Below are 20,896 nucleotides of genomic sequence, written 5' to 3'. Positions count from 1 at the left end.
TTAAGCAACTGTTGTTCAACGTCAAAACCATCAGCTATTTACAAAAATATTAGAAGCTTTTCTTCAACGTTGATTAAACCAAGTTGTATGATGTTTTTTTTTGTATGATCGTCTAATAAAGATCATGGAAACCATTTTTACCAATTAGCTGCTAAGTTCATAAAAACAAGATTTCTACAACAATCATTCCATCATAATACAATCAAAACATGGATATCATGTCTATTTAAAGATTTGATAGCACAAATGCTGCAAACATGTTTGTTAAACGTTTCTTCAATATAACTGTACCAATTAATTGGAAAAACTAATTTCCATTTTTCATTTTTTTACATATATTAAACTTGAAACAACTTTAAATTACTTACAGCAGTGCATTTTAATTACATGTTTATGGAAAACTTTCAACAATGACAAGACTCGAACTCGGGACATACTGCTTCACTGTCGTCTGCATCTGCTCTGCTCCAATGCGGGATACAAGAATTGAAAAAAAAAAATAGCAGTATTTAAATATTAGGTCGACGACGTTTCCTTTCATGCGTTGAATAAACATCGCTTGAGTAATATTATTCGACTAATTGTCTAGATCGACATTAAAGCTGATCAATGTTTGATTAATCATTACCGCAACGTTTATTCATACTTATAAACCTTTTAGCAAGGTTTGTTCATCTGCAGTGCTACTGGAGCTTAACAGTAGCTGTGTGTAGCTGATGTTGTTGTTTTGCAAAATTGTCAGCTGTCAAACACTTTTTAATCATTTTGAACATCCAGTCAATTGAGCTGTGTTTAAATAGTTTTTAACATTTTTCGTATGGGAAGTGTGTGATTTCAGTGAAAAGCATCAGGCATTAAGTGGATCTCGAGCCTAATGAAAACAATGTTCAATCCGCGTCGTGTCATGCAGAAGAAACGAGCCACTGGGGAACTTTCTGCCGATGGTAGTTAGAGGGGCTTCAGCTGCCGTTTTTGAAGCTCAGTGGTTTTGCTATCGTCCATCATTGTAGTTTTAAAGGTAAGTTGTGATGTTTTTAAGAGCGTTCGGTATATAATTATTTGCTGCTGGAACTCTCTTGGTTAATGTTTAATCCAGTGCGGGCTTAAAAATAGTGATCAGATTTATAATTGTGAACATGGCGAACAATGACTATGAAGTGATACTATTACACTACTAATCAGCAACTGAATAAAATGACTAAGCAAGTATTATTAAATTATACTTAAGCTACTTGTTCCACTGAGAATCATATGTGGAACAACGACATCTAATGAGTTAGAAGCAGCTTCTCTTCTAACATTGTTACAACATTATTATGCTATTGACGGTAATTTCTAAACAACTTTCTTTAAACTTTTGTTCGACTAGTTATTAAATTAACATCTATATGATGAACAAAAGTTCTATTTTAACCGTTTGTAATGTTTGTTCGTCACTTTGATCAACGCATGCTCTTGTTCAACTGTCGGCGCTTTTGTAGAATGTTTAATAAACTGGCATGCTTATTAATGGTTCTGAATTGTTACTTGGGAATGCAGCCTCGTCATCCTGTGATCGGTCTTATTGTGTGTTAGTAGTGTTCTGTTTTATTATTTGTTTGTTTGTTTTTTTTCTTTTTTTTTCTTTTTTATCTGTATGAACGAGGTTTTTAGCCCTGGGCTTGTTCATCTTGGAACCCACGTGTAACTTCCCGAAGGAAGTGTAGTATCCGAGCTTTTCGGCTGGTCTGCCATCGGCCGATTTGTTTTCCCGCACTCAACTGACGATACGTCCATCTGCCACAAAATTGTTCACTAAACTGAAGTCCATCTAAATTTCCATTCAGCACATGCTTACGCATGATTGACGTTTCTGGTACATCTCGCACGCAAGGTGTCAAGTAAGCGTTAGCGTTTTGAGAACACGTTCACAAGCATTCATTCGTGCACGCTAAACTAAAGCTAATCGCACACGGTATGATAAGACTTTCAAATTGTCCAAACTCTCAAAATATACAATTCATAAGTTGACACCTCTGGCTACTACAGAAAGAACTCACATTTTACGAGTTTGTCGGGAGTGGTAGTCAAGTGTTCTAACCATCACACCAGGTCCGCTCCACCATTATTGTTTGTGACAGGGTGCCTAAGCGAAAAATAAAATAGAACATTTGTAGGGTTTTATATTATTTAAGTTATACACGTACGTAGATCAAATATTCGACAAGTTCCGATTACTGTCGAAGGAAATTGGAAAAACGGTAAAGGCGATGATGCACAGAATGCACAGGTTCATACCATATAAGAAAAAGAATGAGTTCGCATGAGAAATTCAATAAATAACCCCGCTCTTATTAAGTCCTAAATTGGGTTCTAACAAATAAAATATGAAAGAAAGTGAAATTTGATCTCAACTGGAAGTATAAATTCAGTTTTTGTAATACCATGTTATCTTTCACTCATCTTTCTATACCTTCTACATAATAGCGAAGGTAAGAATCGGGAAAACCATTATTGAATTCTCCAACCTTCGCAAAACAAGACGTAAACTCGCCGGCCTACTGTCGGCTTGACCCCTTGATGATCCCTTTTACTCTTTCACCGTCCGTCCCGAAAATTCTGCACCCGTGTCGTTTCTAATATCAATTTCCACCGTGTTTTAATTAAACACTCTTAATTCAGCGTGAAAAACCAGCGCTGATAAAACTTTTATCTCCCTTCACAAGCTCCCCCTCCACCGCACCTGTCCCGGTGCCCATACTCTGTTGTTGGCGGCGAAGGCGACCCACGAAAGTATCGATTTTCGCAAAAAACGCGACCCATACCTACTTACCGAAGATGGGAGGGAAACAAACCAGATGGCAGGTTTGTGGATGACGGACTGATTGCTGCCAGTCAGTATAGTCAGCCCCTCTCAGCTCAGTAAGGTCAAAAAGTATTGCGTCTGGGTGGACTATGGTGCGGTACGTGGGGACGAGAAGTTGTGGTAGGAAGGGGATTGGAGGGTCAGGGAAAAAGTTATTTCGAACCGACCGACGTGGGGCATCAAATTTGCGTCCCTACGCGTGGAAAAATACTTTCTGAATGCGAGGGGACAGTCGGTTGCTTACTGTTTCGATGGCGGGTTGAATAGGCCTTGCTCGACGAATAAATTTATAAATGATTTCTGTTTTTTGGACCTAGGTAAGATTTTCTTAATAACTAACCCATTAAAGTTCCTGAAGATTGTGAAATGTTTGCCGAAACGTTGGATAGTTTACGCAAAAGTTGAATTAGTGACTTTGAAAAAAACTACTACTACTACTACTTCGACAACCACTATAACTATGTCTACGTCTACGTCTACGTCTACGTCTATGTCTATGCCTATGTCTATGTCTACGTCAACGTCTACGTCTACGATTACGTCTACGATTTCGTCTACATCTACGTCTACGTCTACGTCTACGTCTACGTCTACGTCTACGTCTACGTCTACGTCTACGTCTACGTCTACGTCTACGTCTACGTCTACGTCTACGTCTACGTCTACGTCTACGTCTACGTCTACGTCTACGTCTACGTCTACGTCTACGTCTACGTCTACGTCTACGTCTACGTCTACGTCTACGTCTACGTCTACGTCTACGTCTACGTCTACGTCTACGTCTACGTCTACGTCTACGTCTACGTCTACGTCTACGTCTACGTCTACGTCTACGTCTACGTCTACGTCTACGTCTACGTCTACGTCTACGTCTACGTCTACGTCTACGTCTACGTCTACGTCTACGTCTACGTCTACGTCTACGTCTACGTCTACGTCTACGACTACGATTACGTCTACGATTTTGTCTACATCTACGACTACGTTTACGACTACGATTACCTCTACGACTTCGTCTACATCTACGACTACATCTACGTTTTCGACTACGTCTACAACTACGTTTACGTCTACGTATACGTCTACGACTACGACTACGTCTACGGTTACATCTACGTCTACGACTACGTCTACGACTACGTCTACGACTACGTCTACGTCTACATCTACGACTACGTCTACGTCTACGTCTACGACTACGTCTACGTCTACGTCTACGACTTCGTTTACGACTACGACTACGTCTACGGTGACATCTACGTCTACGACTACGTCTACGTTTACGACTACGTCTACGTCTACGGCTACGTCTACGGCTACATCTACGTATACGTTTACGATTACGTCTACGTCTACGTCTACGGCTACATCTACGTATACGTTTACGATTACGTCTACGTCTATGGCTAAGTTTACGTCTACGTCTACGACTATGTCTACGTTTACGACTACAACTACGACTACGTATACCTCTATGACTACCTTTAAGAGAACGACTTCGACAATGACTACTACTACACAAATGTTTTACCAATTGCAAAGTAACTAATTTTAAATTTCCCACTAAATCGTCGAGTGCGAACGGCTCTATTGAGTGGTGAAATTTCCCAGTAATGATAACATTAGTGCAGCTTAGCCGAGTTATTAAATCATTATCGTTCGTTTTTTTTTTGATGGATTCTCCATTTGTGGGGCAACAGAGTAGAGTGGCCACCTACCTCGAGAGGAGGTGGCATCAGATAGAAAAGGAGAGGTTGAATCAGGGAAGGCATCACTCCAGGAGCGTGATAACGATCGATTAAGGGAACGCAAACGACCACACGGGACGGGACGACGACGCTATAAATAGGTCGTTTAGGCCGTTTAGGTGTCATCGATTTCGACGGCGCGAAAGGGGTGCGAGAGGCTGGACGTGGACGGTGAACACCAAAATGATAATTATCTAAGCCGGGGAGGTTGGGAGCCTCGACAGGCTTTGCCAGCATGCAAGGTGCAAATTTTCTATCGATTTTCCCGCCTGAACCCACGATAAGCGCCCGCGATATCAAAACCGACGAGAGTGACCTAACCACTTTGTGCCGATGATGTTTGTGTTTTGGTGGTTTACGCGAATATTCCATCGTGGTGCCGTGTAGTCACCAGGGCGCAAAATTTTCGAGCAGACGAATTGAAGTTCACCGTGCGGCAATCTTCATTCACTTGCCTGCATATTCATATTCAGCTGCTCGATACTCGTTTGTCAACTGAATGAAAGTCAATGAATATTTGTAAACATCTTACAAAGTGTTAAATTGCTGATAAAATATTAACGTTTCGATTACATTTAAAGGTGCTATACACAGATCTTTTCCCATTTGATTGTTCTGAAGTGTTTTTGGAAGGAATCGTAGCCATAAACGTAGGTAATTATGAAGATGTTTCTCGATCGGCTTCATATTCAATGACTACGAATTGACTGACTGTGTGAAGAGGGAGAGTGAAAATGAATTTGTTTGTTTTGAATGTTCAGTGCAGAATCATTCAAATTCCTGCTGTTTTCAGTCAATGACTATGAACATTTTGCACCCTGGTAGTCACACATTCCAGTAGTGTGTTTGTGTGAATGGTTTCGTCAACCGCGGAACTAATTGTTACCGGATGGTGAAACGCTAATCGGTTGCGTGACTCATTTCAGTTTTGCTGGTGAAATGGATTTTATGGTTTTCCTGATTTTTTTTTCGTTTGTATTTCCCTCTCAATCACTGTATGCTCCCGCTGTTCGTCTATACTTTTGCTGAAAACCCAATACACAATTTAGCTATACAAGAGGTGAACGAGCAGCTCTCAAACAAACTTCACCTTAGAAACTGTTATTCAGCTATCTCTGTTTCTTGGGAATGTTGAATTCAACAATTAATATTATTTTCTGGTTACAGTATATCATGGAATAATTTCGTTGGAAACATAAAAGCAATCTTGCTCTGTGATAAGATAATCATAATTGCTTGAAACGATACCACAGACTTCGTTACGAACTACGCGGCCATCCCGATCCACTTACAATAACTCATTTCGTGGTCATCCCGATCTGATTCGGATAACTCATTGCGTAGTCATGCCGATCAAATATTATTATTATTATTATTGTCTTTATTAAAGAGGTTTTCAATTCTTGGTTGGTACGCCGCAAATCCCGATTGATGTTAAGTCATCCCGATCTACTTCCAATAACTCATTGCGTGATCATCCCGACGCGCTCTCAATGTACCATTGCGCGGTCATCCCGATTCGCTTCCAATAACTCAATGATTGGTGATCCCGATCCACTTCCGATAACTTTTACGTGGTCATCCTATACTCCTATAACTTGATGCATGATCATCCTGATCTCTTTCAAAAAGGTGATCATTCGAATGCGCTTTCAATAAATCATTACGAGGTTATCCAGATTCGCTTCCGACAACTCATTGTGCGGTCACCCCGATCCACTTCCAACAACTTATTGCGTGGTCATCCTGATCCGCTTCCAATAACCTATTGCGTGGTCAACCTGATCCGCCGTCGAACTATTTTGAAAATGCATTTAAAGTTTGTATGGGGAAAATTTTTTGTTCGGGGCAAACTGTCATTCTATCCACGAAAATCAAAACTGTTTTGTTTATTTAACCGTCAAAACAAAGGAATTAGAACGCAATAATATCACTGTTGCGACGGTATCGCATGTATTTGGGTGATACTGGCAACTGTCCTATCCAAAAGGAATTAGTTGAATGTGAATGTACACATTAGATTTGTAAGGAGATTTAGTGTTAAGTTGAGCGTTGAATGGAAGGGTTCGTTAGTGATTAAGAAACTATCATGTAAGTTAATTTTAAGTAAAACCATGTAAATAATTAAAATGAATTCTTTTAAATATAGCATTGAAGCTGCCGTTATCAAACGCTGCTCTCGATATGTGTTTCATTGATCCAGAAGAAACTCGCGCCAACAAACTTCAATGATGATAAATCATCAACACAAAGAGGTCGGTATGGCTACCCGACTGGACGCCCTCAAACAGCAGCTCGAAGAGTTCGAAGTCCGGAGAGCGCTTTGGCGTAAACAGCGCCAAGATGAAGAAAGGCGCAGGGCACTGGATTTCGAGCGCGAGCTTGCGCAGGTGGATAAAAAGTTCTCCGATGCTATGGAGAAAATTGAATTGGAGTACACGGCGAAGAAAGAGGCACTAATGTGCAAATATAGTGGGAAAAGTGTTCCAGTACAATCGGCAGCAGAAAAGTCCGAATCGTGCGACGACCAAACCCAGTTACAGTTTGCCTGCTCCAATGCTCCAGATCCAACCACAACGACATCCCAAATTAATTTCGTTGCTCCGCGAACGCAACTTCCCCAGCCGCTTTCAGCGGTATCTAATGAAAACAATGGCATCCCGCACACGGTCCCCATCGTATCGACGACAAACCATTCTAATCAGAATCAATCAGCACGCAGTGTGCAGCTTGCTTCTGATCCGATAGAGATGGAAGTGGAACAATCGACGGGTAATACAGTAGAAAAATGTGCACCAGTGGAGAAGGCTCTCGTCGTCGTCAGTGTCGGTCGCAAGGCTGTTTCTAGATGTATTGTTTTCGACCCCGGCGGAGCTGCTTTGCCCATTACAGTGCACAGTGGCACAGAAAGGTATTATTTGAAAACTTTATTTCCAACAATTAAAATGTATATAGATTCAAAAAGTGATGAGATAGTTAGTTACCAGTTGTCACGGAGGGGAGAATGTTGCGACGGTATCGCATGTATTTGGGTGATACTGGCAACTGTCCTATCCAAAAGGAATTAGTTGAATGTGAATGTACACATTAGATTTGTAAGGAGATTTAGTGTTAAGTTGAGCGTTGAATGGAAGGGTTCGTTAGTGATTAAGAAACTATCATGTAAGTTAATTTTAAGTAAAACCATGTAAATAATTAAAATGAATTCTTTTAAATATAGCATTGAAGCTGCCGTTATCAAACGCTGCTCTCGATATGTGTTTCATTGATCCAGAAGAAACTCGCGCCAACAATCACCATATACTCAGAAAAATTAGCTCTTTCGATTAGGCCAAAGAAAATGGCAATAATTGATTAGTTAAACAACCCAATTGCTTGTTGCATGATAATTTTGATCCGCTAACTTTTACGCGATCACCCTGAATTCACTTTCAATAATTTATTGCTCGGTCGTCCCGATCCGCTTTCAATAACTTTAATAACTTGATGCATGAGCATCCTGATCCGCTTCTAATAGTTCATTGCATGGTCATCCCAATGCGCTTTCGATAACTTATTACGTGGTCATCTCGATCCGCTTCCTAGAACTCATTGTGTGGTCATCGCAATTCACTTCCAATAACTCAATGCGTGTTCCTCTCTATCCTTTTCCAATAGTTCATTGCACGGTCAACCTGATCCGTTTGCAATAATTCATTTCATGGTCATCTCGACCAAATACTTCAATAGCTAAATACGCAGTCATTTTTCATTGCAATATTCGTCCACGTCATCCCGAACCGTTTCCGACAACTCGTTGTACGGTCATCCCGATCCGCTTCCAATACAGTCAGGTTTTTTTTACGCGGAGGATACGTACCGCGTAAAAATAAAACTCAGTTCCAAATTCGAAAAACCGCGTAAAAAAAGTCTCACCATTTCTCGACGAATCATGCAAAAATAAGACGATGAAAAAAATTTAGTATGGAGTTTTCATTTACGCGGCCGCGTTGCAATCACTCATTGCGAGGTCGTCTCGATCAGCTTTCAATAATAACTATTATTATGTTATATTTATAAAAAAGTTTTGCAGCCCTTGGCTGGCTCATCTCTGAAGCTTTCAGTAACTCATAGCGTGGTCATCCCGATGGGCTTCGAATAACTCATTGCGCAGTCTTCCCGATCCGCTTCCAATAACTCATTGCATTGTCATCCTGATCCGTTTTCAATATCTCATTGTGCATGGACTCATTGCGTGGTCATCCCAACCCGCTCCGACATCTTATTGTGTTTTCACCCCAAACTGCTTCCAGTTACTTTTTTTTTTAATAAGGAAATTATTCATTATGTATTACAAATATGCACCTTCCAGTGAGCACATGCTCTATTAAGGAAGAGTGCTTCTTCATTTTACATTTTCAAACTTTTTAGCACATTGACATCTTTAACTACTTAAAGGTAACTAGTATTGTTGCTATTACGGAAGGCGATGTGATTGGCTGTGGCGAGTGTTGGTGGCGATGATTCGTGGGCGGTCGGTGGTGGGTGGTGGGTGGAGTTCGGAGGGTGGTGGCTGGCGGCTGTGAATGGAGGCGGAACAAAGAATAATATACGGTATATTATGACGGGTGGTGTAAGTGGGCGTTTTAATCAGATTAGATATCTAGATATGTTGAGCTTCATATCCTTTATGATTAATGCTTTGAAGGATTTTATGTTGGCCGTGTATTTCCATTCGGGGTGGAGTGCGTTATGCAATTTGAACCCAGAGTAGGTTATTTTCTTGCGACCCATTTCGGTATTTGGTCTAAGAAGTGAGAAGTTTCCGGCTTGTCTGGTAACGCGACTACTTTGGATTCTTCTAATGGCGATGTTGTGATGCATAATCGGGTCATGAACTATTCTTTGGACATAAGTTAGCGTCTGCAAATCGTGCAACGCTTTTATCGGTAGAAAACTATCCTCTTCTTTTGAGTATAACAATGTTGTAGAATACCAGTAGGGCTTGCGAAGAATTGCTTTAAGACACCGATTTTGCATTACTTGGAGTTCCCGGAGTGTCGATTTGCTGGCCGAACCCCAAACAGCTACCAAGTATTGAAGTCTTGAGTGGATCAACGAATAATACAGCTGCTTCATCCATTTGTCAGGGATAAACCACGACACTTTCCGTAGGATGCCACAGAGAGAGCTGAGTTTCTTCTTCAGGTGGGTAATGTTTCCAGACCAGCTCATTGTAGAGTCGATAATGAGTCCTAGGAATGTATGTTCCTCAACTTCCTCAACAATGCTGCCATGAACGTACAGTATTGGGTGAACAGGAACTCGTCTCCGCGGTGAATGTATGAACATGCATTTTGTTTTCTTTAGGTTTAAAGACAGCTTATTTGCGCAAAAGTAGTCGTATAGCAAGTTAAGATCGTATTCCATTTGCTGCTGAATGATGCGACATTGGGCATTTTTGTAGAATATCGACGTGTCATCCGCGAATAGGCAAACTTTCCCTTTCAGCTCCAGGTTGCAAATATCATTGATGAACAACAAGAATAATAAAGGGCCGAGGTTACTGCCCTGGGAAACTCCTGTTGGCACAGTAAGGATCCCGCTTGTACTAGCTCCAATTGAGACGAACTGTTGACGGTTGGTGAGATAGCTTTCCACAAGAGTTAAGGCAGTTCCTCTGATTCCAAGCGACTCCAGTTTTTTTAATAGTAGCACATGATCAATAGTGTCAAACGCCTTTTTAAGGTCAATGAATACTGCACCGACCATTTTTTTCGTGTCCAAAGCGTCATATATTTCTTCGACCAAATCACAAGATGCGCTCAACGTACTTGACCCTTTTCTGAAGCCATACTGATGCTTTGATAGAAGATCGAATCGAGTGGCATAATTTATAATCCGAGATGCAAGTAGTTTTTCTAATATTTTGTCTAGAGCTGATAAACAAGAAATGGGCCTGTAATTGTTCAGCTCTTTGACATCGCCGGATTTGAAAATTGGTTTTACTTTGGCAATTTTCAAACAATCAGGAAAATGGCCGGTTGATATCATTTCGTTGAAAACATCAGAGAGGGGAGGTGCAAATATGGAATGATGAAATTTAACAAATTTAGCAGGAATCATGTCGGGACCTGAAGATTTCTTTTCGTTTAATCCATTTATTGACGGTTTCCCCCCTTATCGAACGCGACGATTTGAATCCGTCGCGGATGAAACCGTCGCCAGAGTCGTCGCAGCCAATCAGCAGGCGGGAGTCTGACGTTTCTCCGATCTCACTAACACAAACAGCAGCAGAAGTGGTGCTTGATTCGTTGCGATGATTCAGTAATGCCGACTGGAAGTTGGCAGTGCGTTTTGTTATGAAAGCAACACACAATATAAGCGTGATTATTTCAGCGGTTGTCGAAGGAGAGAGAAATATCGATGACGGGTGGTAGTTTATGGTTCCAAAGCGTTCCACATCTCCTGAACCAGGAATTCCTGCTGCTAAGTTTGCTCCAATATTGCAGAAAAATTCATTGAATGCAGAACAAATTTCTGCCTCATCAGTCAATAACACACCATCTTTTAAAATGCGGCTAGGCTTATCATTCTTCCGCTGGTTACCAATCACTTCATTGACTACTTTCCATGCATTCCGTTGCGACGCTTTTTCAATTATGGTGTGATAGTAGTTTCGTTTAGCCATCGTTTTCCTCTTGCAAAGCAATTTTGACACGTGATCCAATAGATCTGATGTATGTTGATCATTAGGATGTCTTCTATGCCTCTTTAAAAGGCGGTCCTTCATAGTGATTAGCTTCCATAGATTAATTGTCATCCAGGGACAGTGCTCTTTCAACTTTACCTCAACGGAGACAGTTTTTGTGCATTGCGAGAGACATATACGATAGCACTCAGTCATATGGGCTAGCTTGTCACTGGCTAACATGCTTTCAGGAAGAGACTCGAAGACAGAAACAAATAGTTCACTTAATCGTGCATGATCCACAATTTCCTTCTGTAATGTGCGAGTTGTAGAAGCACACGCAAAATTGAATGTCGATACAATCAAACAATAATCGCTTACATCATTTTCAATCGTTTCATTTACTACTGTGTTGGTCAAGTTCTCCGAACAAATGACATGATCGAGGGCATTGCTACTAGACGGTCTGGTAACATGCGAATTAGTGACTATTGCATTGTACGAAGTTAATAGTCGATAATACTCGCGTACAATGTTATTTGAAGGCAGGTTCGCAGGTACATTCATGTCTCCGACAATAACACATTCATCTCCCTTGCTAACAGTCGATAGCATATCCTCTACTTCATCAAGAAACCTTCTTGCCCCGAACGATGGAGGCCTGTAGACAGCGTGAAAGTTGATTCGCTTCCCAGAAGAAAGTAGTTGGCAATGAATGTGATGGAATCCCTCAACAAGTCTATTCTGGCATACTTCGACGATCAATCCATCCCGCAAGAAAACCGCTAACCCTCCATGCGACTCCTCTCTTGAAGAGAAAATACCAGTATATCCATCCAGCTTATATATCCTTGTTCTATCGCTTTTCACCCAGGTTTCACATACAACGACAACATCAACACGCATTCCACAGCTTTATAGCAGTTCACCAATACAATCGAACTTTACAAGGTCATTCATACCGCGGATATTCCACTGAAGTATTTTCAGTGAATTAGGGCGACCAGCATTCTCTTTATTATATTCAATCCAATCTTTGATACAATCAAACTTATTGCTAGAAAACATTGCGAGTTATAAATCAAACATCAGAAACAATCAAATCTCGTTTAACGTTTTTGTGCCGGCTTTTCTGGTGACGTTGTTTGTTGACGCTTTAGGTTCCTACGTTGCAGCATTTCCACATCACTCAGTCGCCGTATGATCTCAACCTTCAAATTGTCTCCTCTCTTGACCAGCACCGCTCCATGACGTCCTGGCCACACGTACTTTAAGTCCACCTGCTTCTGCACTTCGCGAACCTCTTTCAGCAGATTTATCCCATAGGCGGTGAGCTCATCGCGCAGTAAAACTTTGCCAACTCCGAGGGTAGCATCAATGGCTGACAGTAGCAGGGGTCCATGGGTCTTCTTTTTGGCTATCAGCTCCTCTTTGTAAGTTTCATCGGCAAATACGACCTTGATAGGCGGTGATTTCGTGTCTTTGAATGACTAGTCTTTGGATACGATACGCTTGGCGTCCAGCACTGCATTATCCGGTAGGTCGCAATCGAGCACCGTAGCTATTTTCCTGACGATCTGCACAGACGATTCATTTTTAACCATTGGAACTCCAATGATAACTGCGTTTTTGGACAGCTCGTTTCTTTTCATTCGGTCCACCTCCAATTCCAGTTGCTCCACAGTTGACGATGTAGCTCGTTGATCACTCTGCAACCATTCATACTTCTTCTTCAATTCGATCTGCTCCCGTTGGAAAGTTTTCATCTTCATCATGTCCAATTTGCCAGATAAGAAGTTGTGAAACTTCTCAAGTTCAGCAATCGTTGTTCTTACAGCATGCATTTCCGCTCTCGTTTCCCTGACTTCTGCCAAAACCTTACGAACTTCCGAGAGGACTTCAGAATCCATTTCTGATTGTTGTGAAGATGAATGGTGTAGCTCCTTGCAGTCCTCAGAACAGTAGTATGTTTCTGCACGTAGCTTCCGAACTGCGCTCCCACTGATGTTCTTACAATTCAAGTGCTCACTTTTGCGGCAATAACCACATACCACTAGCCTGCGTGGATCTTTTTCTTCTCTGCGGCAGATCACACAAAAAGACACCTTTTGTGACATTAACTTCGGCATCAACAATTTGGATATCACATACGAACCAGGCACGGGATGACAGAATCATACAGAAACGTATTAACACCTACTTATAGCGCGGTCATCCCGATCCACCTCCGACAACTTGTTGCGCGCTCATCCCGTATCACTTCTGATAATTCGAGTTACTCTCAACTTAATCTGCTTGTGAAGTTTACTGTGAATGTCCGTTCACTCATTCTATACAAAAATCAGATTGTTTTTTATTTTGATATCGTTTGTATAGAGGTTGTTAAAATGTGGATGTGTTAGTGCACTGTTTTCATCAGGAAACGACTCTTGGAGCTTCAATTATCTCGCCTTTTTTCTCTGAAATCAACATTTCACTCGCTCTTCTTTCTCCAACTTTTGTCGAAATGATTCCTAATTAAAGTGGATACTAATTGGATGTCATTATTCTTTTCCACAAGACAAACGCTCACGATTAACGTCGCTTTTGACTAATTATTCGGTATCAGGCGGTAGTGTGCTATAGATGCAGGAAATCAGAACAACGATCGACTTTGAAGTTAAACTTCATCCTTATTTTGTTAAAAAAAATGAGAAGATTGGGCCTCGTGCAGGCGAGACTACGGAAGTACATTTTAAGCGTTTGTTGGCATCACAGATAGCATTTGTGCTTTTGCGGCCAATTCAATCGGAAGGCAAATTTTCAGTGTTCTGAATCGTTTACTCCCATAAGAGGATAATGAAATGCAAATATTTTTCCTTCGTGTAATGTGTTTCTAGCCCCAGAGAAATCAACCCAATGAAGAATAATCGATGACATCGGATCCGCTTCTATTTTTTGCGAACGCTTGGATATTTTTAAATCGGTCCGGATCTGAATCCGGATCGGTTTCATTCTCGAAGTACGAAAAGACAGAACAAGCAAAGCACACAATACCTACAAGCCTCGCCGAGGTTAAACTGCCGCATGGAATGTGGTTTCGGGGATATTTTCTTAACGAGGCATTCCAATTCTGTCCTGGACGTTCGTTCGTTCGTTGGGTGAACCCTTTCTTCTTGAAGTTGAGAGCATACCGGTTGGAATAAGTGTGCACAGTGAAACTTCGTTTTTGTGTCGATAAAACTGGAACAAAAAAAAAATACAACGATTTTGAATATTGGTATCACATGCTAAACCTCCAAACTAGCAACACGGCCAAACCAATAACAAAGCGATCTGATCGCAGCAAACGATTATCAATTTCGACCAATCAGCAACTGGTCTCCGTTTGACAGCCTAGGGCGCAACAATCATTTTGTTGTACAAGAGTGGAACAAACCACTCTTAAGGGCTGTTGGCAGATCAGAAGGAATTTCTCGGCCTATCTTGATACATGGGAAATTCCTTGCCTGAGTCGTCCAAGAAATCGTGTTTTCTGCGATCTCAGTACGCAGTTGCGAAGAAATGACAATTCAAATGGCATTCACTGTAGAAAGTTTCTGACAGGAATCGGTCAAGAAATTTGTTGAGCGATTTCTATGGAACACGAAACTGGGCTTTAAGCAAACTTCAGCTTCAGAAGCTGTTATTCAGCTAGTTTTGTTTCTTGGGGGGACAACTATGCTGCATACGACAGCCATTTTTAGCGCTGGGTTTCTATTGTGTATGTCGAAAAGATACATTTGTTGTCAAAAGTGATCCAATGTGATGTCTTTAGCAACATGCCGTACCCCTTTCGTTACGTCAAGGTTGTCCTCAAATGTAAAACAAGAACAGTTTATTAACTATTTCGTCATTTTAAGGTTCGAAAAAAGTGCTGTAGCGATCAGGATAGCATGCTTCATCGCGTTATTCTTCCAAACCAACTTAGATTTCAGCAACAATGTTGAAAACATGAAGAGAAACAAGCACTATGTTCGTATGAATAAACTACAGACAAACATCCAACTTTTCTCAGGATTTCTTCCGAAGTTCCTTTCGAGATTCCTCTAACATATCTTTCCGGAGCTGGCCTAAAGATGTCACTTGGATTCCTTCCGCTATTTATCCAGGAATTTCCATGAATAGGTATTTCGTAGGTTATGTCACGGAGTTTTCCATGACAAACTCATAGAAGTTCCATAGAAGTATTAACGAGATTTTTAGCCCTGGGCTAGTTCATCTCGGGACCCACGCTTAACTTCCCTTCCGAAGGAAGAACTCACATTTTTGCGAGTTTTGTCGGGAGTGGGATTCGATCCCAGGTCCTCGGTTAGTCAAGTGTACTAACCATCACACCAAGTCCGCTCCATCAAAATGTTACTTGGGAGGGATTCTTCCAGGAATTGCTTCAGGAGATCCTCTAGGCTTTCCTTTAGATATCATCAACCAGTAGTTTCTACAAAAATTCCCACGTGATTTCCAGCAGAAATTATTCCAGGAATTGTTTCTGTAATTGCTTCAGAAATTCCTCCAGAACTTCAATACGGCATTCCAACGATAATTCCTTCCTGGAGTACTTCCACGAGTTCTTCTGGGCGATCTTCCACAGGAGTATCTCCAGGAGTTTTTCGCGGAATTCCTTCCGGTGATTTACCAGAAATTCCCAAAGAGGTTAATTCTGCAAGAATTTTTCTTTGAATTCCCCCAGTAGATCCACTACAAGTGATTCCAGGAACTTTTGCAGATGTTTCTCCAGGAATTACTTCAAAAAGGAGCTGCTTCAGGAATTTCTGCGGTATCTTGTCTAGGATTTTTTTCCCGAAGTTCCTTCTAGAATTCCTTCAAAAGTTTCCGCAGTCATCCTGGAATCCTTGCAGGAGATTCTCTAGCCCAAGCAACATTTTAAAGCTAACTAGTCTCGTAGAGCCTTCAAAAATAGTTTTATCTCGACTTTCAGAACCTTTTCTAAATTAAATTATATTCTAAATGTTGCTTGGAAGAAAGACGTCCCTAGATGTTCTTCCATTATCTGAGCTCATCCATTCATATCTCCCTATTTTTTTTCCAAAATATTCTTCAGGAGTTCTGCTTGAAATTGGTCCAGGTGTTTCTCCAGGAGTTTCTCCTGAACTTCCTGTATTCATCTACGAATTTTAGCAGGGTTCCTACAGGAGTTCCTCCAACTTTTTCTCCAGGAATTCCTCCAAAACATTCATCATGATTTTTTCCAGGAATTCTTGAATGAGCTCCATCAAAAATACATCCCCCGTTTTCTACACCCATCAAGTAATTCCTCCAGAAGTTACTACCAATGTTCCTTCAGGATTTCCTCCAGAACTTTCTCCGGGAATTGCTCCAGGATTTTCTTGATTCCCAAGATTTTCTCCCGATTTTTTTTTTTCAGAATTTTGTTCAGAAACTCTAGCAGGCATTCCTTCGTAAGTTCTTCCATTATTTTTCTCCATGATTCCCTACAGAAATTTTTCCTGGAGATCCTCCAGCAGTGCATCCAGATATTCTACCCAAAAATCTTCTAGGAACTTCTTGATGTGCTGCACCAAGAATTGCTCCACGATTTTATCGACTCCTAGTTCCTCTAGAAGTATCTTCGAAAACGTGTTTAGATCTTCCTTCTGAAGGTCTTCCTGGAATTCCTTCTCTAGTTCCATCAGTAGCTCCTCCAGAAAATATTCTAGAAGTTTTTGCTGATGTTCTTCTGAGAGTTTCCCTTATCGGCAGCTGTCTTGCTACAATAGATGATAGAACAAAATCCTCATTATCATATGCCTCTAAAAATTTCCTCCGAAGTTCTTCCAGAGGTTTGTACAGGTGGTTTATCAGTAGTTCCTCCCCGGTGTTCTGCACTCATCCAGTAGTTCATCCAGAAGTTATACTGGATAAATTTCTCCATGATTGCCTCCAGGATTTCCAAAAATTCAGCCTGAATTTCGCCAAAATTTCTTCACAAGTTACTTCAGAATTGTTTCTTGAGATTGCTTCCTGAGTTCCTCCAGGGATTCTTCCACTGTTTTATGTTTTGCAGACTTCCAGTAATTCCTTCGGAAGCTTCTCCAGTCTTTCTCTAGAAGTTCCTCCAAAAATTCTTTCAGAGGAGGAGTTCCACCAAAAACATCTTCAGAAATTACTCATGGGGATCGGAGTTTGCCATGGGGTTCCTCCAGGAGTTGCTACAGCAGTTCCACAGGAGTTCCATCAGAAGCTGCTCCAGAAATTCCTCCAGGAAATCCTCTAGGAAATCTTTTATGGGTTCTCCCAGCATTTATTTTTCAGAAACTTCACCAGAACATCCTCCAGAAGTTGCATCAGGAGTTCCTTTCGATTTTCCTTCAAAGACTATCCCAGGAATAACTTTGAAGCTCCACTAGCAATTCCTGTAGGATTTCCTGTGGAAGTTCCTCAAGGATCCTCAAGAATCCGCCGAGATTTCCTGCAGACATTCTCTCACGATTTCGTACCGGAGTCGCTCCAGGAGTGCATCCAGAAGTTCCAGCAGCAATTTCCACTGGAGTTGCTTCAGGAGTTCCTAGAGGATTTCCATTTAGGGTTCCTCCAGGAGTTTCTGCAGAAATTTATCCCGAAATTTCTCTAGACGTTTCTCAATAAATTCCTCATTATTTTCTTCGGGAATTTCTCCAGAAATTCCTTCAGAAGTTGCTCGAAGGATTTATCAGGGATTCCTCTTGGAGAACCTTCGGCATTTTTCCAGAAACTCCTTCCCGGTGGAACTGAAGATTTCTCCAGGACTTTCCGCGCTTATTCAGCTGGAGATCATCTAGCAATCTACCCAAGAGATCTTACAGGAGGTTCTGAAGTCATACAGCTATAAGTTTCTCGAAAAAAATCTACAGGAGCTCTTCCTGAAATTCCTCCAGGTGTCCCTACAGGAGTTCCTTTAGCAGTCCCTCTATAAGTTCCTCCAGGAATTGCGCAAGAGTTCTTCCGGCAGTTTCTCTTGAATTTTCTGCACTCATCCACGATCTCCTTTAGGTGTCTCTCTAAAGTTCTTCCAATAGTTTCTTCTGTAATTTCTCCAGGATTTTCTGAACTCATAAAGAATTTTTTTTCCTGAAATTTCACTAGGTCCTCCATAAATTACACCAGGAGTTCCTAGAGTTCTTGCATGAGCTACGCTGAAAATTCTTCCTCGTTTTTCGGCACCTATCCAATAATCCCACAAGAAGTTATTACCGATTTTTTTTAAGAAATTCGTAGAGTAGATCCTCCAAGATCTGCAGAAGCTTTTCGAGCAATTCTTAATAAAGTTCCTTCACTAATTCCTCCATAACTTCCAGCAGGAATGAGTTCCACTAGGAATTTTCTTCAGTTATCCAGTGATCCTTTCACAAGTTTTCTTGAAAACATCTCCAGGAGCTATTCCAGGTATTCCTACACTAGATCTTTCAGGATTTCCTTTAGAAATATCCTGTGGAATTGTCCAAGGATTTTTACTAAGATTTACCACACATTTCTCCTGAAGTTCTTTCTGAAAGTTCATCGATGGTTCCATCAGCAACTCCTCCAGAAAATATTTCAGTAGTTTCTCCAAAAGCTTCTAGGAGATTATTTCTTAAAATTTCTCCGGAATTTCATATTTAAATTTTCTTTCAGGAGTTCCAGTAATTCTTGCAGAAGTTACCGACATTTCTCCAGAAGTGCATCGAAAAAAATCATCCAGGATTTCCTCTAGCAATTCCTCCGGGGTTTTTCTCCAGTATTCCATCTAGAAGTTTCTACAGATGTTCTTCCATGATTTTTTCTTAAAATTTCTCCGGAAATTTCTTCATAAATTTCTACAAAAAATCTTTTAGGTATTCTTTTAGGAGTTCCTTCAGGAATGTATGCATATGCTTCACAAATTACCAATACTTTCAGTACTCATTCAGTAGTTTCTCCAGAAAGTACTACTGAAATTCCTCAGAAAAATTCCTTCAGGAATTCCTCTAGGACGTTCTGCAGGAATTTCTCCAGAAGCTCCTCTAGTAGTTCCTCTGGGATTTTCTGCAGAAATTCGTGCAGAAGATCTTCTATGATTTCCTGCAGATGTTTTTCTATAAATTTCTGGAGGAGTTTTTCCAGAATTTCTTTCTCAATTATTTCGAGAAATCCCTTCACTAGTTCCACAAGAATTTTTTCAATGATTTTTTGTATTTATCTAGTACTTCCTCCAGACAGACCTGAAGATTTTCCAGGTATTGCTTCAGGAGTTTCTCCAGGAATTCTTTTACGAGTTCTTACAAAATTTCCTCCAGAATTTTCTGCACTCGCTTTAGGAGTTCCTGCAGAAACTTCTTCAGAACTTCTACAGGAGTCCCTCAGTTATTACCCCGAGAAACCTCTTCAGGAGCACCTACAGGGATTCGTGGCGTAGCAAGGGGGGTGCGATGGGTGCGGTCCGCACCGGGCCCTCGATTTCAGGGGGCCTCCAAATCAAGAAAGGTTTCTAACACTAGTTGCTTTCGTGTGAAAAATAAGTGCAATCAATGTATCCAACGATTTCGTCAAGTATTTCTTTCTAAGTATTCCTTGAAGGGTTTCTGTGAGATTTCCTTCGAGCAAGGTAAATACTTACCTTGCCTTCGGGAATACGTACTACGATTTATCTAGCAGTTACTTCAAAGACTTCAAAGACTTCTACAAAAAATCCTCTAAGATTTACTTCAGAACTTTTTCATGGATTGCTTCAGGAATTCTTCTAAGCATTGATTTTCGAGTACTTGAATTGATTCCTTCAGGAACACCTCCAAGAATTTCTTCAAAAATTTATCAAGAAATCCTTCAAAAATTCCTTCAAGGATTTTTTTTACGAATCCCTTCAGGAATACCTCTTTGGATCCCGTCATGAAGTCCTTCGAGGATTATGTCATGGAGTCCTTCAACGAATCCTTCAGATGAACCTTAAGGGATTTTTCCAAGGATTCTTTTAGAGACTTCTCCAAGAAGGAATCTTGCAGGAGTTCCTCATGGAAGATACCTTTGATGAATTTCTGAGATCATGCTTGATCAGGTATGGCTCTTGAATGGATTCTTGTGATATTTTCTGAAGGAATTTCGGAAGAATTCCCGAAAGAATCCTTGTATAAATGCTTGAAGAAAGTTTTGGAGCAATTTTTAAAAGAATCCACGATTCTAGATTCTTCTAGGTTCTTCTAGATGAATTCTCAGATGTACTCGGAAAGAATCATTGGGTTGATTTTGGAGATGTCTTTGATGCTATTCTTGACGGATTACTACAGTACTGTGAAGTAGTAGTAGAAGTACTACAAGTACTATGAAGAATCACGTAAAGGATTCCTGAAGAAATTTTGAAAGCAGAAGAATCAAGTAAATATGAAATGCCTAGATTATTTTTCAAAGAAATCAATGGCATAAACCGATAAGAATTCCTCTCAAATTCGTTGATGTTGATTTTCAAAACAATTTCTATAGATTTCCGTGGAGAAATGATGGAAGCCTTGGCGGAATTTCTTTAAGACCCCTTGAGGGAATTTGTGCAGGAATCCTTTGGGGATGAATGTGTTCACCCTTGCAGGGTTATCTGAAGGAAAACGTTGAGATATCCCTGAAGGAATCTTTGTAACGTAGCTCGAAAAAATCCTTGGAGAAAAGAAGTCT

At 40.7% G+C, this 20,896-nt stretch overlaps 2 protein-coding genes across 2 annotated transcripts in view; both read left to right on the top strand.

Moving 5' to 3' along the window:
* LOC109401938 (AF4/FMR2 family member lilli) overlaps nucleotides 1-20,896 on the top strand; it is a 601,758-nt gene that overhangs the window by 181,035 nt on the left and 399,827 nt on the right.
* Nucleotides 3,306-4,255, top strand: LOC134288455 (serine-rich adhesin for platelets-like). The gene is made up of 2 exons (XM_062853385.1): nucleotides 3,306-3,751; nucleotides 3,796-4,255. The coding sequence occupies exons 1-2, from the start codon at nucleotides 3,306-3,308 to the stop codon at nucleotides 4,253-4,255; spliced, it is 906 nt and encodes a 301-aa protein (XP_062709369.1).

The sequence above is a fragment of the Aedes albopictus genome, chromosome 1 (genome assembly GCF_035046485.1).
Source record: "Aedes albopictus strain Foshan chromosome 1, AalbF5, whole genome shotgun sequence".
Lineage (NCBI taxonomy): Eukaryota > Metazoa > Arthropoda > Insecta > Diptera > Culicidae > Aedes > Aedes albopictus.
The sequence above is the reverse complement of the archived record's forward strand: the minus strand, read 5'-3'. Positions and strand labels throughout refer to the sequence as shown.

Excerpts from the sequence above, each read along its gene's own strand:
- LOC134288455 (XM_062853385.1), top strand. The coding sequence starts at position 3,306 with ATGTCTACGTCTACGTCTACGTCTACGTCTATGTCTATGCCTATGTCT. Across the intron at positions 3,752-3,795 it reads ACGTCTACGTCTACGTCTAC|TTACGTCTACGATTTTGTCT; the intron begins GTCTACGTCTAC and ends CTACGACTACGA.